The following is a 25,266-nucleotide window of genomic DNA, read 5'->3' as shown; positions in this document are numbered from 1 at the left end:
AACAGTGACCGGAAATTGTGTATTTTTCACTGCATGTGAGCTCTTGTTGTGAGACACTTGACCGGAAGTGAAGGTGTCTTGCCGTATCAGCTCTAACTTGACAGTTATGTGAAGATGGCGGCTCAGAGTCGCTCTCCGCCGCTACTTCTGCTCGTCTCCACACTGTGTCTCTGGAGCTCGGTAACCGTCCTGGGCCTGAAGGTGGCGAACTCCCCGGCCGAGCCGCCCAAACAATCCGATGTCAGAGCCGTCGACCATCCGGATAGGAATGCACCTGTCGCCGCTGCCGCCGGGGCCTCTCAGCCGCGAAGGGCGAGCGGCTGGAAGCTGTCGGAGGAGGCGGCCTGCCGGGAGGACCTGACCCGCCTGTGCCCCAAGCAGACCTGGTCAAACAACCTGGCCGTTCTGGAGTGCCTTCAGGACCGCAGAGAGGTAAGCGGCTGGTGGACGAGTCTGCAGGGATTCACACCGGGAGGTGATGATAAACATGACGGGCATCTGCTGGGTGTGTCGCCCCCGGTTGGTGGTTAAAAGAGACGCCGGCTGTCAACGTGACATCGAGGCAGAGGGGTCCACACACCACCCGCTGCTGGGTTCTGACCCGGACTAAACCGTAAACACACATTCACAAGACCACAAATATCTGTTTTCCTCAAGAAAACACTCCTCAGACTCCTAAAGAACAAATTATTCTCTAAATAAATGAAAATACAATTAGACCTCTGGGTTATGAACAAGTAATAAGTCACTAAATAGTAATAAAAAAGATACGTGTTTTATCACATTCTAGATGGTTTTACTTCATGTTTAATAAACCACAAGGAAACATAATGAAGTAAAAAAACGAATAAAAAAATGTACATCCAAAGCCTTAGATAAAATCTACTAAGCTGATTCTTATGTGTAATTTCTATGACAGTATGATCTTAGAGAAGCAATTTATATAATTTTTAGATCATCTGAAATATTTTAAACATAAGCAAAACATTCAACTTAGTAATATTTGGTAAGAGTCACAACCACAGATGGGTAGAGGTTACTTTTGTGCAAATAGTCTATTACTTACCCTGAACTTGCATTTCATCTTTCCTTTAAACTTGGTCATATTTTCCTCACACTAAAAGTAACGTTTGTAGAACTAGTAGGGTGATTTATGTACGAGTTTATTGGTTACGTTCCTGGAATATAGAGGTTATTTTTGAAATAACTCACTGGTTACTTTTTCAAAACATTCATTGATTGGTGATTATTTTCCCATAACTTCTTAGTTACCTTTGCAATATTTATGGAGCTTGATTGCTGGTTTCCAGCTGTAAAAACTGAAGCTGTGCGCTGGCTCTTAATCGTTTTTCTTTAGGTCCAAAAATAATTGGTTCAGTTTTGTTACTGTTCAGCTGGAGAAAGTTATGGCACATCCACAAATTGATTTGTTCTGAGCATCTGTTCAGTGGCTGAATGGCCTCAGAGTCACCTGGTGACATTGTTATGTAGAGCTGTGCATCATCTGCGTAGTTATGGTAGCATGTAGATATTAAAGTTGAAGGGGTCCAGTATTGAACCTTGTGTATCCTACATACCCAGGATCTTTTCGCTACCATCTGCACCCTGCAGCCAGAGTAATTCATAATAAATGGATATTTGTTAGATTTTAGCATTTGTATGCTTATTTATGTCAGTATTTTCTCCAAAATGCTCATCTATCAGGAGAAATTCACTGACAATTTTTTGATTATGCTGGCACTGAATGGCAATGTGTGTGTGCCAAATAGGAGTATAGGTGGAGCAGGAAATGATCCAGAGCCATAAAAGACAGACTGGTGGTTTAAAACGCACATCTTGAGCAGCATATTAACTTCCAAAGAGTCATTTAATAGTCAATAATCTACGAAAAGTGGAAGAGTTTCTTCATTTTTTGTTCTTTTTTATGGCGTTTTCCATGTTATATATGAAGTTTTAGGATCCTGGACTCTGCTCAGCTCTGTCGCTCGCAGTGTCTCTGCCTCTGAAATAATTATTGACTTAGTTAGATTGTAACTGAGCAGTCATTCAGCTGTCAGGTGACTTAAAGGTCGAAGTCAAAACCAAACATCCTGCCAGCTTTTTTCTTACATGATAAAAAAAAAATCCTTCCATATTTCTGCTCACGTGCCTTTTGACTGGAGTATCATTGGATGGCCTCTGTTGTTTTGATCTTCACTCTTATCGCTGTAAGCCGATGCTCATCAAACATGGCTGCCGCTTCCTTGTCCGTTAGAGGTCAAAGGATTTGCAGTGACCGTTTGTTCCAACTGAGAAAAGCTTCAACAGCTCAGCTTTTCCCATTCTTTCATGTGGAAACATTATTGTTGCAGTATCTATGTTTATGATTATGCATGTTTTCTTGTATGCCCTCTGTTGCTTCCATTGGATTTCTCTATTGAATTTACTGTCTAGATCAGCGGTCTGCAACCTGAAGCTCCAGAACCGAAACTGGACTTTACACAATTTGGCTAAAAAAAAGAGCAGAACCAACAAATATTTTGAAACTATTAATTGGACTAATTGTGATTAATCATGACTAATCAACTATTGAAATATCGTAAACTAGTTTAACAATCCATAAATTGTTAATTGCAGTACACAGACCCCAAAAAAGGCAATTTGCTCAAACAAAAGCACAGTCAGAGAAGTAATTAGGCCAAAACTGTACAAAAAAACTTATACATTTTGCTTTCAAAACAAAAAACAAGCCTTTGTTTGTAAATATGTTTTGCCCAGAACTAGTGAAGTGGTATAGTTTTGGCTCAGCTGGTTCAAATTCTGTTTAAAAAAAAAAACAAAAACAACTTATTAAGCACATTTTGCTTTCCATTCATTTATTGGTTAACTAAAAAATTAATCAACAGACCGGCCCTACATAGTATTGGTGTTAAGTTAAGCAGATGTATTTCTAATATTGTATAAAAATAAAATGAAAAAAATAAATGAAAATTCTGCAGAATGTGCCAATTCTATTATTTGAATAATCGATTAATCAATAATTACAACATAGAGACTCCAAGAAAAAGGCAATTTGCTGAGAGAACAAACCACTGAGCAGTAATTAAGCTAAAGCTATACAAAAATATTTACATTTTGCATTCAAATAATCAATTACTACAATAATGTTTAGTTGCAGCCCTATTTCGCTGTAGTTATTGTTTTTTGCAGACTTTATTAAAGATTTGCTGCTGACTTTAGGATATTTTTGCAAACAGAAGAGTTCTGGTTTAACTAAAATTTTGCAAAAGAAAGAAAAGAAAGCCCAAATCATCCCTTCTCATGCTTGGTGATGGGTATGAGGTGCTGATATGCTGCGCTTCATAAAAACCTGAATGTTTTCCAGTCTTTTTCTAACTTCATTGTCATGAAATTTGACATTTAAGATGCTAACTGTAGCATCTGCGATGGATCTTTTGTGGGTTTATTTATAGATTTTGGAGTTAATTTTATATAAGATCTGCACTGCATTTGTGTGTGAGAGACTATAAGTGGCTTTTCCCTACAGTACAGATATAAACTACAAAGCACTTTATGAGCGTGTTTGAAAGGTAAGCACATTTTGAAGCTCTTGGTTTCTTTTGCAATGTGAAGTTTTAAAAACGTCTGTTTATTGGGAGGAAGAGGACTATAAAATTCTCTCCGTTGCACATTTACTCAAGGGTTGTTATTCTGTGGCAACACAAGGTCTCTCTCTCTCTCTCCCCGTTTTACTGGACATACAGAGAGCCCCTGTTACACTGTAAAAAATTTCTCTTTCTTTTACAATAAGGCTGCAACTAACGATTACTTTAGTAATCGATTATTCTCATCATTAATTGGATTAAGAAAGGCACATTCTTTGTTTTCAATTAACCACTGACATTTTAAAATACAATATTATAAATACATTAAAATACGCTAATAAACAATTTAATGCCTTTTTAAATAAGAAAATAATCATTTTACTTCCTAAAATGCAATAACATGTCATTCCTTGATAGTTTGTAGCGAAGGATGCATTTGCAGCTAAAACATACTTGTAACATGTGAAAAGCTCAGGATTTTCTGTTTGACAACAATACAGTGTAGAGCTGATCTGGTGATTTTTTTTTTTGTGGATTAACCAAAAATAATTGGATAGAAAAACGATACTAGTCAATTTGAAGAAGAATTTGAACTGGTTGAAGGTAAAACTCCCACTAGAACATATTTACAAATAAAGAAAGTTTGGGATATATATATATATATATATATATATATATATATATATATATATATATATATATATATATATATATATATATATATATACAGTATATATAGACACACACACACACACAGGCCTAATTCCTGCTCCAAATATGTTTCTTTTTCACCAAGTTCCGTTTTTTATTGTGTGTGTACTCCAACTAACAATTAATCAATTACTAAATTAGTTAATTATTATTACAATAAACGATTAATCACGATTAATTAATTACAGTTGCCCCGATTAAGAGTCGGGGCGACTGTGGCTCTTTGGTAGAGTGGTCGTCTTGTGATCGGAAGGTTGTAGGTTTGATTCCAGCTTCCTCCTGCCAATTAACCCCAAATTGCCTACCGATCTGCATATCGGTGTTATAAATGCGTGAGTGCGACTGGGTGAATGTGACTCTAGTGTAAAGCGCTTTGAGTGGTCAAAAATGACTGGAAAAGCGCTATATAAGTTCAGTCCATTTACCATTAATCATTTCATTCCTACACTACAATGAAGTGACAATGATTGACCACTTTTCTAAGAAACACATTCACCAACATGGCTGCTTATCATGCTAATATTTATAGCAGCAATTTTCCTTTTTAAGAACAAAATAAAAAAGGGGATTTTTTAGGTTTCTGTTAATCCCCATGTTGTCATCGTTCCTCCTTCACCGTCACTCTGCAGCCATTAGCGATCCTGAGATAATTGCTTTGCCTTTAAACCCGCTGTGGCCTCCTGGGCAGGCTAATGGCTGCTGCAAATCTGAGGAGAGGAAAACCAGAATCAGCAGCAGAGTTCGAGTCGCTGCTCCACCATCTACTGGGACTCCTGACTGACGGCGTCACAGGAGGTTGTGTTGCTCCAGTCAGGTTTCTGTCAGATCAACGCGTTACTCCGATTCAGTCATGTCTCTCACAGTTTTGGCACCTGGTTATTGATTTTTTATTTTTTTACTCAAAGCGTATCTTTCCCTCTATGAAACATTTTTAACTTATAAATGGCTTCATATTTGGGAGATTATTAAGAAAGAAATCAATGTTAGCTGACCTTGATAGAATTCTGGTTCTGTTTACTTTATCTGGTCTGGAAAGTTGGAATTTCCTGCGGTCATTGAATGCAGCAGTTCCTTAAATGTTTTTGTGGCTTTTTCTAAAACCACCCAAGGTTTAATTAGCTACTGAATAATTAAGAAAGTTGATTAGAGAAACAGTGCGGTGAGTCTGGTTGCTTTGCAGTGTTAGGTCAGATTTTCTCCTTTTCAGAAGATAAAATAAGAAATATTCTTATTAAATAAGGTCCTGAGTGGCTGTATCAGAGCCATGTTTAGTGTGATGAAAGAAATTAGACTGTGATAAGTTATTTCTGATTTTGTTTTTTAACTTTTATTTGCTGTTTAGCTAGTTTTCACCAGCTAGACAGCAAAGCAAACTTAATCTTGACTTATTTTTCTTTTTGTGCTGATTTATAGAAGAATTGCCACCTACCATTTCCTTCTCTTTGACGTCACAAAACTGAAACATTAGCTAACATTGCAAATTAACTTCTTACATGCTTTTTGTAAGCTAGCACAATAATCAATTCATAACTCAAATCTACAAATTCTCATCCCATTTTTATACAAAAAAGAGACAACTATTGTTTTATTTTTCCTTCTTCAAAGTAAAACATTACAGCTTAACACAGGAACATGGTGGCATCACATTCGGCCATTTTGGATCTTCTACTTCCTCTTTTTGGTTTTCTTTTTCAGAGAAACCATAACAATGTTACCAAATAACCACTAACTTAATAAAGTGTAACTTGCAAAAGAAATAACATCGACAGTCTATTACACCTGTACAACTCAATCTGCAGTAAGAAAATAAATCAACCAAATGGCGGCTTTTATAAAATGGAGGCTTGGAATAAATGAATTAAATTGTCACATTTTTAGCAAGGTTCTGTCTTTATGTGTGAATAAATTATTTTCTGTCTGAAAATAATATTTTGTTTTTTGTCCAGGAAATTGAGCTCGCACCCGACTGCAATCATGTGAGTATTTTTCCTAAGTATGCAAGCAGTTGATTTACACTTAATAATTAAATGCAAAGCTGATTGGTCTACTGGTGTACAGCTTAACCAATCACAACTTTGGATCTATTTGAGGAACCGTTGTTGCAGTTTTACTCAGTTACATCAATTTAATCCAATCTTTTGTTGTTTTGATGCATTTATTACATTATATTTACATCTAATTATGTATTTAAATATTAATTTGACAAAATATTTACTGAATTGTGCAGTAATGAATTAGTTCTAAGGTTAGCAGATAGATTTAAGTGTCCCACGCTGGAAAGTTTCTTAATATTGAGATGCTTTCACATCTTAATCGTAGCTTTTCGTTTAGTTTCTTGTGAGTTTTTAACCTTTTTGTGCCCTTATTGTGCTCAGCTTCTGTGGAATTACAAACTGAACCTGACGACTGATCCAAAATTTGAGTCTGTGGCCACGGAGGTCTGCCGGAGCACCATCGCTGAGGTTCGTTGCGTGTTTTTACACGGTATTTCCTGTCCTGATTTGTTTAGTTGACTCTTCTCATTCCCCTCACCTGCAGATAAAGGAGTGTAACGAGGAGGAGCGAGGGCGGGGATACCTGGTGTCCTGCCTGGTGGATCACAGAGGCAACATCAGCGAGTACCAGTGCAACCAGTACATCACCAAGATCACCAGCATCATCTTCAGCGACTACAGACTCATCTGTGGCTTCATGGATAAATGCAAAGAGGATATAAACAGCCTGCGCTGTGGGAGCATCAACGTAGGACAAAAGGTGACAGTGAGTGTGTGTCCAGTGCTTTACACTGTAAATATTAACCAAAATAAAGGAAATTTATTTACGTTTTTCAATGTCAATCTGAAAATCAGTTTTTCTCAAAACTAAAGTTAGTATATTAGATTATTTCTGTTCCTTTAATAGTAATAAATTATAACATATAATAGTGTATTGTATTGTTTTTATCTCCAAGTGTGGCGCTGGAAAAGTTTGAAAACTTACCTTGAAAATGCTTGAAAAGTTCTTTAATTTTACTGTGGGAAACCCTGCATCTCTCCACAGGATACGCACTCGCAGGGCGAGGTGATCTCCTGCCTGGAGAGGGCGCTGGTGAGGCAGGCGGAGCTGCAGGAGCGAGTACATCCGATCAAAGAGGAGTGTCAGAAAGCGATCCTCCGGGTGGCGGAGCTGTCGTCTGATGACTTTCACCTCGACAGGCACCTTTACTTCGCCTGCCGAGACGACCGGGAGAGGTTCTGCCAGAACGTACGGAGACTCTCAAAGAACAACCAGCGGAAATTAATCAAGTTTTCACTTTTAAAACAGCAAATTTCTATTTCTGCACAGGTCCAGGCAGGAGAAGGGAAGGTCTACAAGTGTCTGTTCAACCATAAGTTTGAGGAAGCCATGTCCGAAAAGGTATTCAGAGAGTCGGCGGATTGTTACTGACTGGGGATGCACACAATTATTGGCTTATTAGATTAAAATTAGTTCCAATTGATGAACTTATAATGTCCGCTTAGACCGGTGGTGCCCAAAGTGGGTCCTCGAGGGCCGGCATTTTAGTTCTCTCCCTGGTTTAACACACCTGGATCAAATAATGGCTCATTAGAAGGCCTAAGAAGAACATTGACATGCTGAAGAGGTTGTTACCAGCAGGGCGAGAACTAAAACATGCAGGATGTCGGCCCTCCAGGACCGACTTTGGCCACTCCTGGCTTACACCTTTATAAATAAACTCTAACTCTAACTCTAAGTTTTACTCTAACACATAGTTCTCATGTGGCATCACACATCCGGGAACTTTGTAGCTGACAGCCATCTTGGTAGGTGTCATAGCAACTGTCATGGCAGTTGCTATGGAGTTGCTATGACAACACTAAACAAGCCACCAGCTTAGGACTATTTCTTGCCTTGTTCCTATCTAACTTAGAAACAGTAAGTAAATTACAACTACTTGAGTAATCTACCCACCTCTGTGTAATACTAAGATAAATATCAGTGATAATTATTGTAGTATTTACTGCCAAAAACAAAATACTGCCCAACTAGCAAAATTAGCTTTGCTAATGTAACTTTTATCTGTTAGTTAAGACGGAGATGTAGCCTATGTGTTTGTTACTACATGAACTTACTCTGCCAGTCACCAGATCCTTGTTATTCACGTTAAGAGTTTGTACATCTTTTACAAATTCGTCACAACAATGTTTAAATCCATAAGTTTCAGGCTATGAAGCTCCTCCATTTTGTAAACATTTTCCTGTTCACTAAGTAGTGAACTACATCGTAGGACGAGTTCAGAAAATTAGGATTGTGTGTTTATAATGCGTTAACACAAACGGTGACACGGTGGGCTGCCATAGCGCCTCCACCACCAGGCTTAGGGGGAACCTCTTACTAATCAATAACTTTGCTGACCCATACGTCATGAATCATACTGGGTAAAGCTTGTCCTCATGTTCCTCTCACCAGTGCAGAGACGCCCTGACGACCCGACAGAAGCTGATCTCCCAGGATTACAGAGTCAGCTACTCTTTGGCGAAAGCCTGCAAGCTGGACCTGAGGAAGCAGCGCTGCAGCCTGGACAGCAGCCTGCCGCGCGCCCGCGAGGCGCGGCTGTCCTACCTGCTGCTGTGCCTGGAGGCTGCCGTGCACCGAGGTGAGAGCATGACGACCCGACAGGTTCTCCTCCTTCACTGTTTAACTCCATCCAGCTGTTTCCTGGATGGAGAATCCCACAGCATTATCAGGGTGTGTACGGATGCTTGAAAACTTTCAAAATTCTTGAATTTCAATTAGAAAGTGCTTGATTTCTGTAACAGGGCCTCGACAGTGTTTCATATTCAAACTTTGCAGTTTTGTAATAAAGTGCAATCTAATGCAAATTTTACATTTACAGTTGAAACCAGATATTTAAAGTAATTAAAAGACAGATACACATTTTATTTCTCACTGTCTGAAGTTAAATCAGACCTGATGTATTTTGTTTTAGGTCAGATAGAATCACCAAAATTTATTTAGAAATAAATATCAGTAGCAGGACATTCAAACAATCATCCAAACAACTGGATCTATTGAATCGGCTCTAGATAACTATATTGATGATTTCTTCTCATTTAAAATCTTTCTCTAAATTTTAAGATGTTTTCTTCTGTTAAAATTATTTTCTAATGTTATGACTATATTTTCTCAAAAGTAAAGAATAATTCTCATAGCCTGACCCTGAAACTCCATAGTACAACTCACAGAAGGGATGATTGAAATAAAAGCTACTTTTTGAAAATATTTTCTGTAATTTGTAAATGTGAGGCAGGAAATATTATATTTTATGTGTAAACCATGTGAAAATGGAAAAATTCAAGTGCCTTGAATAGTTTTCTAGGCACTGTATCTCTTTGTTGGTTGCAAATAACCTCAATCCAAAAAAAACATTGTCTCTGTGCGTTTTTGTTGTTTTTATCAGAATATATTCCGATCCGTTTTTGTGTTGTGCAGGCCGTCCGGTGAGTGGTGAGTGTCAGGGGGAGATGCTGGACTTCCGGCGGATGCTGATGGAGGATTTCTCCTTGAGCCCGGAGATCGTCCTTCACTGCCGGACGGAGATCGAGGCCCAGTGCTCCGGTTTGCACCGTAAGGGCCGGACGCTGCACTGCTTGATGCGACTCGGCCGAGGCGACCGCAGCAGCGCCGTCGACAGCGTCTGCCAGAGCGCAGTAAGAACACAACAAATAAGAAAACAGAAATGATTATTTCTGGCTTTTCTAATTTTGAGTTTTGCTGCAGCTGCAAACTCTGATTCAGTCTGCGGATCCTGGAGCCGATTACCGGATCGACAGAGCGCTGAACGAGGCCTGTGAATCCGTCATCCAGACCGCCTGCAAACACATCCGCAGCGGAGACCCAATGTGAGTGTGATGGAAATATTACAATAAGGTCACATCTGCTAGTCATGTTATATGAAATGCTTGTGAACTCTCACCAAAAGAACTATTTGGGTTACATGTAGAAGGTTGGAAGTTGTTTTCAACAGCTGCATCAGAACCAGACTGTCTCGCCTTTGTTTTTAATTCTTTATCTTTGGTATGAAGATAAAGGTGAGATGATGGAGAACACTTTAAGCAACATTATGGTTCCGAAAGAAAAGCTAAAATAAATAGATAATTTAAGAGCTGAACCGTTGCAGACACAGACAGTAAATTTAATGTTATCAATGAGAATTACAAAGCGGTCCTACATAAAATACCAGGGTCCCTTGATTCTAAACATTTTAAAGATTTTTTTTTCTTCCTTTTGAAAATTTATGCTGAGTTACATAAAATAATACACAATAAATTAAATTATTTTTTTTATTGTTAAGAATTACAGATCCTTGCTACTGCAGTGTTTATAATATTTTGGTATACCATATAATATTTAGTTGCGTTTAAATTGAACAAAGAAAAGTTCCTATAAAATACAAAATATTAAAAAAAACTTCTGTCAAATTTTAAAAGGAGGGATTGTGTAAAATAAACTTTTTTAAGCTGTACATGATATTACAATGTTAAAAAACATTTGATTATTTCATGCATGTTTGAGAAATCATTTAATTCTTTTCTAAATTAAATGGTATATTTATAATTTTTTATAACTGAAGGTGACATAGTTACCTTTGTTAGTCAATGTTTTTTTACAACCTCTGCTGACCAAAGGGCTTCACAACAATCACAGGTAGATAAATGATAAAAACAAGAAATGAAGTGTGATAAAAAATAAAATACAAAATACTAAAATTGCAAGTAAAATACCAAAAAATAATAAAAATTAATTTCAGTTGCAGCAATTTCCCAAAAACTCAAATGAATTCCCTCCTTTTTTCATTTTTTTTTTTTTTTGCATTAAATGCAAGCTTGAGTCTGATATTGAACGTTTTAAGTTTTTGTTTCTGGCTCAGTATTTGACAGATTTGTGTTTTTGTAGGATCCTCTCCTGCCTGATGGAGCATCTGTACACAGAGAAGATGGTGGGCGACTGTGAGCATCGCCTGCTGGAGCTGCAGTATTTCATATCCAGAGACTGGAAGTGAGTTGCTTGTTAGCTGCATCGTTGTGAGGATGCAACACCTTAACCAGACCCTCCAGAAAGTTCTGATGACAACTATTAATACAAATTCGCTCAGCATTTGCAAATTTCTTCAGAAATTTGACCAATGTTTTCTGTATTTCCTTATTTTTTGGCCAATCCATTTTACCTAATTTAACTTCCTATTTGATCACACCTCAGATAATGTTAGCTAACTGATGATCCTTTAATCTATACCAGTATTTCATATTAAGCTTGTTAACAAGAATACTAATGTTGTTGTTACATATTATATATTCTATTGCTAGGCAGGTAAAACCAGGTAAAATCCCTTTTTTTGAAGGACAATTTTCTTTACAGAATTATTTTTTTATTTGTAGTTTCAGTTATTTTGTTTGTTTATATTTGATATTTAAAATATCTTTCCAGTTGGAGTTTGAAATGCTTATTAGAATTTAAAGTTTATTGATCTCTAAGAATGTCTTTCTGGGTTATTATGCCCTTGTTACCATTATGTTACATGAAAATGTTTTCAAACTAACAATATCACCTTTTATCACAATAACTTCAGACAATTTATCATCCAGAAAAATGTGTTATAGTGAGCGGCCCAATTTGGATCTTTTCACCCCAACAGAATCCAATCGGTGGAACTTCCATATGTGGAACCGGGTCTGTTTACTTATATTTTGTGTTTTCTGCAGATTGGACCCGATCCTGTACAGGAAGTGTCAGGGCGACGCGGCCCGACTGTGCCACACCCTCGGCTGGAACGAGACGAGCGAGCTGATGCCGCCAGGCGCCGTTTTCTCCTGCCTGTACCGCCACGCTTACCGCACAGAGGAGCAGGGTCGCCGGGTAACAGCAACACTCTCTGACGTCCAAACAGACGCAGCTTTACTGCGACTCAGCAGTTCTGGGTGATAATTTTAGAACTTGTGTCTTTAAATTTGACAGGTGAGACCAAATATGCAGGTAAGAGCTGTCCAGTCTCGACTAAAATCAGGTGAAGGGTTAAATTACCTGATTTTTAATTTGTCTAATGAGTAAAAACGGCAATCTGGATTTTTTTTAGCTTTATTAAATTTTTAATAAATTATCAACCAAAAACAGTTGAAACCAGAAGTTTACATAAAAAAATAAGAGAGCAAACATTTTTTTCTTCTCTTTTTGTAGGTTAGTTAGATTTAGCAAAATTATTCCTCTTTGCTAAATGCCAGGAAATATAACAAGAAGATGTTTTGGACATCCACATGGTCCATATCAGAGATACTTCTCTTTTAGACTGTATAGACTGGGTTAAACCTTTTGGCTTCCCTTCCTCACAACAGTTTGCTGGAGTTCAGGTCCATTCCTCCTGACAGAACTGGTCTCACTGGGTCAGGTTTTCAGTCTGCTAAAACTCCTCTATGGAAATGAGATCAGGACTTTGTGACGGCCAGAACGCCAACTTTATTCTCCTTAATCCACTTTTTAACAACTTTAGCTGGATGTTGAGGGTTATTGACCATCTGGAGCTTTTACTTCCTGGCTGATGTTTTAATATTTCCTCATAATGTTCTTTGCTCATGATCCCTTCTAGTTTATAAACCAGTTCCTCCTGCAGCAAAACAGCCCCACAACATGATAAGGTTTCCCCCACAGTATCATCAGCCTGGCGGACCACCAGGCTTTACTCCCCCCCACCAGGCTAAGCATAGTTTGCCTATTTTAAATTGGGTTTTTATACACCACTAACAGAAAAGATGGATTAAGTAAAGCCTGGTGACCCGCCACCAGGTGGCCCGTTACCGGGGGAAACCCTGATCATCATCTGGGCTTTCCGTCATTGTTTAAATAGATTTTCAAGACATTAATAACTAAATCTCTGACACATTGTCTCTCATTATTCTGGCGTTTAGCAAATAGAAATAATTTGGATAATTCTAAGTGGCTTCAACCAAGAGTAGTTTGGTCTTTAACATCAGACTGAGGAAAAACATATTTGTCTTTGTATTCGGTGTAAACTTCTGGTTTGTAGTGTAAATCACGCAATACTCCTTTACAATTTATTGTGTGTTTGCATTTGATTGAATATGAACCCAATTAAAAGTTTGTACATTTTCTGAGTGTTTGTATGCTAACAGTTTTGCAGCTAAACTAAGAAAAACGAATTAGTAAATTTGCAAAGCAGATTGTACCGCCTTTTAATTTCAAACTGCATGCAAACATGGAGCTAACAAGCTAAAAGCTTAATTCTGCTCTGGAGCAATGTGCAAGCATTTAGTGGAAAATAATTTTATGTTAACTGGAGCCTTAGAAAATGGCATTCTCAAAGACCTGAGCTGTTTGCAACACGCATGTTGTGTTAAAACAATAACATCTGCAGAAGGTTGGTGGTAATCTGGTGGAAAGAGAAGGGAGGATGCCAACAGTACAACATGGCTGCCAGGAAGAAAGAATTGAGCAAATTGCCTTTCTGTGTAAATCTGAAATTTGATTTTGAAGGTGATTTTGTTTAAAATGGGCCAAATAAATCAAAATGAATCACTGACTGAGATTAAAAGCAGGTAGACGCTTTGAACCGGCTCAGTGAAATTATTCCTGATTTTAAAAAATGTATTAAATCTAGAGATGTGCCAATCTGATATTAATATCTCTATCGGTCTCAATCTGATATTAATATCTCTATCAGTCTCAATATTTTAAAAAATTAGACCTGGATTCAGTCTAATTCTATGCTTTGTGCTCTGAGCGACATCATGATTTATTATTTATTTTGTATTGTATTTATAATTCCTAATTGCACTTTCTGAACCATTTGACAGAAGGTTTGTTGTAGTTTATTGTTACATTTTACCAAGATAGTCGACTTGTCATTTTCAGTTTCTTTATTATTTATTTTACACTGACTGAACAAATTAAAGTTGTTTTTACATGTTTGACCAAATTTGTGAAGTTATTGGTGTATTTAAGTGTGCTGTACTGGTGTAAAATTATCAAATTAATTTGTAATTCTGTACATTTATGCCTATGTTTAGAAAAATTTAATACCTGATAACAGTTTATAGAAGTAAGAGTTAAAAGAAGAGCAGGTTGTGTTTGAAGGCAGAAGGAAATCTGCGCTGACATCAGAGAAGCAAGTGTTGCTGCCCGTCAGTTCAGGAAAAGTTTGACGGAAAATATTTAACGGCCATTTTTACAGAAAGAGTTAAAATTTATAATCATAACTGTCATTCATCAGCATGGTGGTGGAGGGCTGATGCTTTGGGCTTGTGAGGAACGTCTGCAGCAGGTTTTTATGTTTGTCTTTTCTTACTGTGTGTGTGTGTGTGTGTGTGCGTGTGTGTGTGTGTGTGTGTGTGTGTGTGTGTGTGTGTGTGTGTGTGTGTGTGTGTGTGTGTGTGTTTTTGCAGTTGTCTCGGGACTGTAAAGTGGAGGTTCAGAGGATTCTCCACCAGAGGGCGCTGGACGTGAAGCTGGACCCAGAGCTGCAGAAGCGCTGCATGACCGACCTGGGCAAGTGGTGCAGCGACAAGACGGACACGGGACAGGTAAGACGCACCTGAACCGGGACTGATGGTGCTATAAAATGGCACATACACAATACTGCTCCTTTAAAAGTTGCTAGCATGTTGTCTGATAAAGAAGTACTCAATTATAATAAACTAAAAGGTTATTAAAATGGTGAGACACAGCAGGATTAAGGGGAAGAACTGTTATTTATTTATGTTCAATGCTATATGTTAGTGCAAGGTCTAAAGTATGAAGACAGAAGTGGTTTGGATTCTGAATGTTTAGTCCAATTTGACTCTGAATGTCAAATTGGACTTGATTTTAACAACTGAAGGTAACAAAGTCTCTTGATTGTGCTATAAAATGGTATTCTGTTCCTCGAAAACGCATATTGTCCCTTTAAAAGGTTAAATGATGCATTTTTGATTAATTGCAGGTAGAAAGATTCTACCAGAAAATAAAAATGAATCTTTTTAGAACCTGTTGTTTGTATTTAGGAGCTGGAGTGTCTGCAGGAGCATTTGGAGGACCTGGTGTCCAGCTGCAGGGAGGTTGTCGGCAACCTGACGGAGCTGGAGTCAGAGGTCAGAGTTCACATCATCTATTTTATAAAACAAACCAGTGGAAGCAGCTGGACGGATGTAAATCTGTGTGTGTGTTTCAGGACATCCAGATCGACGCCCTGCTGATCAGAGCCTGTGAGCCCGTCATCCAGGCCCACTGCCATGTGAGGACGGCCACACAGCCAATCACAGCTCATCGGTTTTACCTTTAAAACACTCACCTGTTATGTTTATTTATGTTCAGGACGTAGCTGATAACCAGATCGATACAGGAGATCTGATGGAGTGTTTGGTCCAGAATAAACACCAGAAAGAGATGAACGAAAAGTGTGCAGTCGGCGTCACACACTTCCAGCTGGTCAGTCTAAGTCGCATTTCTATTTATTATTATTAATATGTATTTCCAATATTTATCGATTCATCTTGCTCAGAAATTTCACTCAGAGTTCGTACAGGTGCTTGAAATCCTTCAATTTCAATTAGGTGTTTTCAAGGATTGGAAATTAGAAAGTTTGTAGCTTTGTAATGAAGTTAAATCTAACGTTTGATAAAAGTCTAAATTTTAAAAACAATTATTTACAGTTAAAACCAGATGTTTTCCATACAACTAATAAAAAACAGACACATTTATTTCTAAAGTTAATTCAGACCAAATTTTACTTGTTTTATGTCAAAATTACCAAAATAATCTCCATTTGATAAAAGTCAGAAAATGTAACAAGAACATTGATGAGAGATTTTTGTAACTTTCTTTCTATATTGAATTTGATCATTTAATTTGACCAAGAAGGTAATTTACCTTTACAATATTAGTTTGGACTGTTTCAATATAATGAATATTTATTACTGATGTGTGTAATTGAAATAAAAGTTATCATATTTTGTACGTTAATCAACGTTACTGGAATTGGAGAAATTTTAGCTAAATTTGTGTTTTGTTCTTGGACCAGTCGAGTGTGTTGGATGTGTGTGAGAAAAACATTTCAAAACGTAAAATGTTGTTTATCTTAGTTCCTAGAAAGTAGAAAATTATCACAAGACATTATTAATAACAGTAATAAATTATATAAAATAATGAGTTGGTTTTATCTCCTGAGTGTTTTGCTGGAAAGGTTTAAAAACTTGTCTTAAAAATGGTTTAATTTTACTGTTGGAAAAGCGTATGAACATCGTCCATTAATTCAGTCTAACTTATTTACTTTTCATTTGTCTAATTTTAGATTCAAATGAAGGATTTCCGTTTCTCTTACAAGTTCAAGATGGCCTGCAAGGAGGACGTTCTGCGCTTGTGTCCCAATATTAAAAAGAAGTGAGAGGAAAATATGCAACTTCACAACTCAGTAACCATATAGACACATAAATATAGACTGTGTTTGTATTTATCCTGGAAATAACTCGACTTTATGTTTTACTGTAAACTGCAGGGCTCCAGCAAACGATTTTATTAATCAATTAATTGGATAAAAAATTGTCACATTCTACAGATTTTTCATGCAACCACTTAAGCCTTTTTATACAATATTAGAAATACATTAAAATACACAAATAAACAAATAATTCAATTCCTTTTTTAATAAGAAAATAAACTTTTTATTGCCTAAACTGCAACAATCTGAACTGGGTTTAGCTAAAACTGCCACTTGAAGAGTTTTGGTTAAAACATATTTTTTACAGACAAAGGCTTTTTTTTTTATCTGTTATCCAAAATGTATTTATTTCTGTACAATTTTGGCTTAATTACTGCTCTAAATATGATTTTTTTTTTCAGCAAACAGCATTTTTTTGGAGTCTGTATTTTCCAGTTAACAATTAATCGATTATTGAATTCAGGCTTATTCTACAGCATCAGTTTTTCATCCCTCCATTAGCTGCGGCTACTTATACCTGCCCTGTTCTTAGTTTTGAAGTATGCAGTGTCATTTTATCCATCCTATATGGATATATTTCATGCATCCTATGCTATAACATAGCATGCAGATTCTGCCATTTATTTTTTTAAATAAAAATGAAACATAACATAATACAGAAGCCGATAAAAGCCTTTGAATTTGCTTTTCAGACCGTCTTTTAAGTCTCTGTGTCCTTGCAGGGTGGACGTTGTAATTTGTCTCAGCACCACAGTGAGGAACGACACGCTGCAGGAGGTCAGAGAGCAGCGAGTGTCTCTGAAATGTCGCAAGCAGCTGCGGGTGGAGGAGTTGGAGATGGTAAACACAAGAACCGGACCGAACGGACCTGCTGTCACCTTCATTTCTATCCAACCAGAATCTCTGTGTTCGCAGAGATTCTGCACAATCCCATCTTTAATCTGTGGATATTTACAGTTTCATTAGAAGGTTACAGGGCTGGGCAATGAGGTTAAAATATAAAATCTGTTTGTTTTTTTTATACCAGATCCGATTTCTTTACAAAAAATGACAAAAAATATTGTCAAAAGTGACTAATTTCAATAATCCATTATGTGAGTTGCACAACAAAATATTAGGGCCAAACTACAAGAATTTTTGTTTAATTATGAGAATTTAGTCACAATATTAGCAGCATAAAGACACAATTTTACCAGAAAAAAACATTTTAAAATGACAAAAAAATTATTTTTAATTAGAAAAAACGCTGGATAAACCAACTCAGTCTGTGATTCTTTCTTCAAAATAGTCAGCTGTTACACAATTGTTTCAAAATCCTGCAATTGGTAATAATTTGACGCTGATGTGTTAAAAGATTAAGTATTTCTTTACCTGTAGAAACCAAAGTATAACTTCACAAGATGCTTGTGAAGTTATACTTCACAACATGTTGGAGTTTTCATAAAATTACTCCTTTATTCTTCTAATGTTTCAACTTTATTCTTGTAACATTATGACTTTAGTCGTCTAATAAATAAAAAAAATCTTAGCTTGGATCTAATATTCTAATTCCTTTTTTAAATAAGAAAATAAACTTTTTATTGTCCAAACTTTTATTGTCTAGTCCAAAGTTTGAATTTAGACTTTGGACTAAATTCAAAGTCCAGATAAAAAGAAGCGGTAAAACATGCTTGTGAAGCAAGATGGCCGCCACTCTGAACAATGAAACCCAACTAGAACATCAGTAAAAAAAAAAAAAAAAAAGAATTTCCAAAAATTTAAATATTCAAAAACCAAAAAACATCAATGAATTAATACAACTGATTCATTACTCAGCCCTAAAAGTTTATAAACATATCATTATCATGGATGTTAGCTTGTTTTATGCAGTAAAGGAACAGATCTGGGATAAATTCCATGTTTTTCACTTAGCTTAAGTTTACACACAAGAATTTCAACACAGTTCCTTTTTCATTATGCATTTTTTCAGTATGTAATGCACCAGAAACAACATCTCAGCATGATGCTGCCACCACCATGTCTCATAGCTGGCGTGTTCAAGTGGAAGTTGCTTGTTTTAGGCGTGTTATATTTACTCCGATACATTTACTTGTGTACGTCTTTGGTGTATTTTTTACTGGAGTATGTTTTTATTACTACTCTTACTTGAGTAACATTTCTGGATTATCTACTAAATAAATGAAAAACAAACATGTTTTAAATAAAAATTCACCAGACAGACACACACCTGCAGTTTATGTTAAGGTTTCATGATGTTTTTACTGAAAGAAACTGATTTGGAAAATTTTTATTTTGCAATTGTGTTATTTACATGAATTATTTTTCATTTTGGTCTCTAAAATTCCAACATAACTTTAGATCTTGGTGCCCCTGATGTTTTTAGATAGATCATTTAAATAATAGATCATTTTTAAATATTAAATAATTGATGTCATTTGAGCAGCATTTTTACCAAATACTTTTTTACTCTTGGTTGGCTACTTCTTACTTTTGCCTTGTAAAAGTAATAATGTAAAATGTAAATAATTTGTTCATTCTGACTCAGTCTGAAGACATTCGGCTGGAACCGGAGCTGTACGAACCCTGCAAGTCCGACATCAGCCGCCTGTGTCCCAACGTGGCGTTCGGGAACGCTCAGGTAACATCTCCAGAACACTGCATGTCTCTTTGTTTACATGCTTGACCTCTGACCTTTCAGCCATGTCTTCCCAGATGATCGAGTGTCTGAAGGAGCAGAAGAAGCAGCTGAGTCAGCGCTGCCACCAGAGGATCTTCAAGCTGCAGGAGGTGGAGATGAGCGACCCGGAGCTCGACTACCAGCTCATGAGAGTCTGCAAGCAGATGATCAAGGTGAGCTGAACATGGACAGGAAATGACGTCACGATGATGTCAACATAGTCGGAGTCAGGCAGTAACTAGTTACATTTACTCTATTACATTTAATTCTGTAACTTTTTTGGAAAAAAAATACTTTTAGGAGTATTTTTACTGCGCTGTACATTTCACTTTTACTTCAGTAATTTCATTATGAAGTATTTCTGCTCTTACTTGAGTAGGAAGGTTTTGGATTTTCTACCCCCTGAATGAAAAAACAAACATGTTTTAACCAAAAATTCACCACACAGCTGCAGTTTCTGTTAAGGTTTATAAGATTTTTATTGAAAGAAAAATTTAAATTTTCCTTGCCTGGTTTCATTTATTTACTATTACTTATATAGATTATTGTCATTTTGATCCATCTGATGTTATAATTTTAAATTCGTTTTCCTCTTGTATTAAAATGGCCAACCGCCTGAATAAAAAAATTTATTTTAACATTATTTTGTGTCAGCTGTGTTAAATGCTGACTGAACAAATTAAACGTTATTAAACTTAAACATATTTATAAAATATAACAAAACTAGAATCGGTAGGGTTGCTATATAGAAAAACGATGAAAAGAATAAAATATATGAAACAATTAATTCCCCCATGAACAGAGAGATATTCATTTAGAAATACCGTCTGTGGGTTCTTTAGAATGAATATTAAAACTGAGATCCATGAAGTGAATTAACTCAAGGCAGCGGTCAAAATCAACCGTAACTTTTATCGCCATGTTTTCCCCATCATGTTACTTTTTCTCCGTTTTTCTGTCGGGGTACATCAGTCATTTTTAGTTGAGAAGTTGCCGGTACTCCGTCACTCAGCTCAGCTGAATAAAGCACAATAGAGATGAAAACTTAGCTTGAGCCTCCGTTTGGACTTCTCTGAACGCCTGGTGTGGCTTTTTGGAGACGAAGCCGCTCCGTTTATTTAAACTCCTCCATGAACGCTGTTGCCGTGACGACGGACTGCTGCTGGGCTGTTTCCGGACGGTTCTGGCCCAGTAACGATTTATTTTGGTACTTTTATCGCAGCTGCTGTGTAATTCGCGTTTGTTTGAAGCAAATCTCATCGGTTCAGAATCAGAAACTCCGAGCCGGTCGTCATGAACATCGCTCCATTTAATTTAATACGAACATTAACTTCACTCCACTTTTTTACTTCGGTGTCTGATTTATTGAGAGTGTTCTGATGACAGCGTATTAGGGCCATTTTACGTACGAAAAGAGGAGTACATTTCTGCAAAAAAAAAAAATCTAAAATTTTTAAATTAAGCTCAGAAAATTTCCAGGAAAATGTTGAAAGTCTCAAAAGTTGAAAAGTTTTTTTTTTAAATTGACATTTGTAATTCAGAAAATTTTCATATTTTTCTTCTTGAAAATTTCTAAGATCAATGTCAGAATTTTGAGTCTTTGCAAGCAAAGTTTTGACCTTTTAAACTAAGGAATACCAGAAGGTGAAAAACTCAGATATTTCCTTGTGTTAATTAGCTTGTCGAGTGTTTATATTTCAAAACAGAATCGCATAAAGAGCATTTACATCCCACTCCGAACTCCTTTTGGACCGTTTCTCTGTACCGTCCTGGCATGGCCGCCATCTTTGATTCTTGTCTCAACGGCTCCGCTAATAAAGATGACCAGCGGCGCCCTCTGCTGGATGGCGGCCAAACTACAACACTGAAAGAGGGTTAAGCGGACGTTATTAGTTAATCGATAGGAATTCATTTTGATCTAATAGCCCACGTATTGACAACTAATTGTAAGGTTGTGATGGACCGAGTTAAAAACAGGAGGAGTCACAGGACATATTACCAAAATAGGTTTTTTTTATTTTAACCCAAAGATTATAAATAACAAAAGATAAACTGAGCTCATAAAAGAGGTCAAAGAAACAAAACTGAACTCAGGCAAAAAATGTAAACAAACTGGCTGCACAAACATAAGTGAACTAACAAAGAAATGACACACAGGGGTTATATACTGGCTGATCAGACCAATTAAGACACAATAGGGTAACTAAACAGAATACAATTACAAATAACACAAAAACAAATAACAGTACAGCTAAGTTTGGCTAAACTAAAGACTCAAAACTGAAAATCAAAAATATTAAACTTTAAATACTAATATTTACTTAAATAGAAAACGTATCTAAACAAAGAAACTACAATTCCCCCTGCCAGCAGGAACTAGTGGTGCAGTCCAATCAGCATTTAAGCCTGCTGAGCCCTGGCCCCCATCCTTTGTCTGGCAACTCCAAGGCAGGTAAGTACCGGTGGGAAAACAAACAGAATTAATCTTAAGCAAACAAAATTAATTTTAAGTTGATATAAATACATATGCTAACTAAATGTGCGCGCTAACAAATAGAACAAATGCATTCAAATCAACTAATAAATGTTTTTATTGAAACTAAAGTGCTGTGTTTGTATGAAAAAATAAACTGTGCATAAAAAAAGAGTTACCGACATCAGAGTGTGGCCATGGATTTGGCCATCACAAAGGTAATTAATTGTTTGCATTTAGATCGCAGACATTCCAAGAACAAACATGGAGCTTTGTGGTTACAGTGTGAGAAAAAGTGAAAAAACTCTAGATATGTTAGTGTGTCAGTATTTCTGATGGCATGTCGTCCCTCCTGCAGCGTTTCTGCACTGAAGCGGATGCCAGGAACGTCCTGCAGTGCCTGAAGCAGAACAAGAACAGCGAGCTGATGGATCCCAAGTGTAAGCAGATGATCACTAAGAGGCAGATCACCCAGAACACTGGTAAGATCACAGAAATACGCGTCTATAAGTCAGATTGGAGTATTGTCCATCTCACTTTTGGCCCTTCTGCAGACTACAGACTGAACCCGGTGCTGAGGAAAGCCTGCCGAGCCGACATCCCCAAGTTCTGCCAGTCCATCCTGAACAAAGCCAGCGAGGACAGCGAGCTGGAGGGTCAGATCATCGCCTGCCTCAAACTCAAATACGCCGACCAGGTGCGAGCCTAACTCACCACTTCAGAAATGACTCAGTAGAAAACAAATTCACTTGTCTGATGCTGTTATACTGTGATTCTGGTTCGGTTTTGGTCCAGAGGTTGTCTCCAGATTGTGAAGACCAGATCAGGGTGATTCTCCAGGAGTCGGCGCTTGACTACAGATTGGACCCACAGCTGCAGATGCACTGCTCTGATGAGGTTAGACTACTAAAAGTATTTCTAATTACTGCACAGCAAAAACAGAAATACTTAAAAAGTATTTTTGGTCTAGTGCAATTATATTAGTACATTGAAATAGGACAAAACTAACATAAATAACTTTTCAGCAAGAAATAGGAGCTTATTTTACGTCAGTAATTCCTTAATATTGATTCTAGTTCCACTGGCAGATTATTTCACTTGTAACAAGACATTTTTCTTCTTCTATAGATAAAATAATCTGCCAGTAGGACTGGTATTTTTTTCACTGCAACCGAACCTAAAAGCTTTTCTTTTAATACACCAAACAATAGAAACGCCTGTAAAATACTTTTTAAGTTTTGGATCTACCATAAAAAAACATCCCTCTCCTACAAAAAAATAAATAGACAAAATGAAAGTTTATTTGCTTGATTTTATTTATTTATTTTTGACTTAGAAAAAACAATTGGACACCCCTGCAGTAAAGGAATGCTATTTGTTGCATTTTAGGCAATAAAATGTAATTGAATTGTTTGTTTATAGCATATTTGTAATGTATTTCTAATATTGTATAAAAAAGGATTAAGTGGTTAAATGAAAAATCAGCTAAATGTGCCAATTTTTTAAATCGGATTAATTGATTAATCATCAGAATAATCGATTACTAAAATAATCATTGGCTGCAGCCCTACTAACCAGCAGTAAAGGAATCCGATGTTGTTGCATTTTAGCCAATAAAATGTTTATTTTCTAATTTAAAAAGATAATTTTAAAGTCTATCTGCATATTTTAATACATTTCTAAAATTGTACTAAAAAGACTAAAAAAAATTGCCAATATCTGATTAATCAATTAATCATCAGAATAATCCATTACTAAAACAATCGTTAGTTGCAGCCCTACTAATTTGCGCTGTTAAGTACGGTGGAGGACCCATGATGCCCTGGGTTTCTTGTTATGCTACCAGGAACTCTCTGAAATGCCAGTAGGTGAAACGGTGAAACGAAGCCGATTTTCCATGTTTTTCTCCTGCAGATCTCCAGATTGTGCGCAGAGGAGGCGGCTGCTCAGGAGCAAACCGGGCAGGTGGAGGAATGTCTGAAAGGAAACCTGCTGAAGATCAAACAGGAAGCCTGCAAAAAGGTGAACCACCACCGCAGCAAAGTCAATCTGTCAGAACATTTTCTAATCAGCTTCATTCACAGGAGGTGCTGAACATGCTGAAGGAGAGCAAGGCGGACATATTTGTTGACCCGGTTCTCCACACGGCCTGCGCCCTGGACCTCAAACACCACTGCGCCGCCATCACACCGGGCAGGGGGCGACGTGGGTGATTTTTATTCTGTCTTTACGCACAATGTCCTCCATTTTAATAGAAGCGCTTGTTTCTCGGCTGCAGAGATGTCGTGTCTGATGGAGGCGCTGCAGGATAAGAGGATCCGACTGCAGCCCGAGTGCAAGAAGAGACTTCAAGACCGCATCGACATGTGGAGCTACGCCGCCAAGGTAACGCCGCCGCTTTTTAAAAAAATCACTTTTCAATTTTTTTGTTTTTTTCTTGAAAATATCTGACATTATTTTCAAGAGTTTTCTAGAAAAGTATTTCCCTGCAAATTTTTGAGTTTTGAAACTCAGAAATTTCAAAAAGGATTTTCTTGAAAATATCTGAAATTAATCTAGAGGGTTTTTTTCTAGCAAATTTTTTACTTTCAAGCTCAAAGATTTCCAAGTCTATTCTAAAAAAAATTCAGTTTTTTTTTTCCAAGCAACTTTTTTACATTTTAAAATAATTGTTTCTTGAAAATGTTTTGGCCAAATTTCTTTTTGCATTTCTTGTCAACATTGGCCCTGGTACGCTGTGGTATAATGTGACTTGCTGAAACCTTCGGCTACCTGTTAAAACGTTGTTTCCGGTGTGGCCTGCAGGTGGCGCCAGCTGAGGGCTTCTCGGACCTGGCCGTGCAGGTGATGACGTCGCCCTCTAAGAACTACATCCTGCTGGTGATGGCGCTGAGCGTGTGCGTCCTGTTCCTGGTGGGGCTGCTGTGCGGCCGCATCACCAAGCGAGTGACCCGGGAGCTGAAGGACCGGTAGAACCGACTACTCTTCCTCTTCCTCCGTCTCCCTCAGCCACCGCTAACAGTGCCAACGCCACTTCCCAACCTGCTCTCCTCTGTAGAAAACCAAATGCTTGCGCCTCCGTTTGGACTTCTCTGAACGCCTGGTGTGGTTTTGGAGACGAAGCCGCTCCGTTTATTTAAACTCCTCCATGAACGCTGTTGCCGTGACGACGGACTGCTGCTGGGCTGTTTCCGGACGGTTCTGGCCCAGTGACGATTTATTTTGGTACTTTTATCGCAGCTGCTGTGTAATTCGCGTTTGTTTGAAGCAAATCTCATCGGTTCAGAATCAGAAACTCCGAGCCGGTCGTCATGAACATCGCTCCATTTAATTTAATACGAACATTAACTTCACTCCA

At 37.4% G+C, this 25,266-nt stretch overlaps 1 protein-coding gene across 2 annotated transcripts; it reads left to right on the top strand.

The window, feature by feature from the left end:
• The first annotated feature begins 81 nt into the window (after window positions 1-81).
• LOC102224506 (Golgi apparatus protein 1-like) lies at window positions 82-25,266 on the top strand. 2 transcript variants are annotated; one of them, XM_023332509.1, is made up of 27 exons: window positions 82-432; window positions 6,242-6,271; window positions 6,671-6,757; window positions 6,834-7,049; window positions 7,335-7,538; window positions 7,620-7,691; window positions 8,745-8,931; window positions 9,768-9,985; window positions 10,056-10,177; window positions 11,232-11,333; window positions 12,038-12,191; window positions 12,291-12,308; window positions 14,729-14,866; window positions 15,326-15,412; window positions 15,493-15,555; window positions 15,636-15,749; window positions 16,612-16,700; window positions 17,481-17,598; window positions 19,304-19,396; window positions 19,471-19,608; window positions 22,267-22,390; window positions 22,463-22,605; window positions 22,704-22,805; window positions 23,823-23,930; window positions 23,993-24,113; window positions 24,187-24,293; window positions 24,714-25,266. In XM_023332509.1, exons 1-27 carry the CDS (start codon window positions 115-117, stop codon window positions 24,879-24,881), a joined length of 3,441 nt encoding a protein of 1,146 aa, XP_023188277.1. In that variant the 5' UTR covers window positions 82-114; the 3' UTR covers window positions 24,882-25,266. The 2 variants fall into 2 exon arrangements, with proteins under 2 accessions (XP_023188277.1, XP_005807592.1); XM_005807535.2 differs by lacking the exon at window positions 12,291-12,308.

This window comes from Xiphophorus maculatus, chromosome 4 (genome assembly GCF_002775205.1).
Source record: "Xiphophorus maculatus strain JP 163 A chromosome 4, X_maculatus-5.0-male, whole genome shotgun sequence".
In the NCBI taxonomy this organism is placed as follows: Eukaryota; Metazoa; Chordata; class Actinopteri; order Cyprinodontiformes; family Poeciliidae; genus Xiphophorus; species Xiphophorus maculatus.
This window is presented reverse-complemented; position numbering and strand designations above follow the sequence as displayed.

What these genes read in the sequence shown, in the direction of transcription:
- LOC102224506 (XM_023332509.1), top strand. Translation starts at nt 115, where the DNA reads ATGGCGGCTCAGAGTCGCTCTCCGCCGCTACTTCTGCTCGTCTCCACA. An exon ending in TTCATATCCAGAGACTGGAA is followed by an intron (nt 11,334 to 12,037) that starts GTGAGTTGCTTG and finishes TGTTTTCTGCAG; the next exon opens with ATTGGACCCGATCCTGTACA. An exon ending in TCTGCAAGCAGATGATCAAG is followed by an intron (nt 19,609 to 22,266) that starts GTGAGCTGAACA and finishes TCCCTCCTGCAG; the next exon opens with CGTTTCTGCACTGAAGCGGA.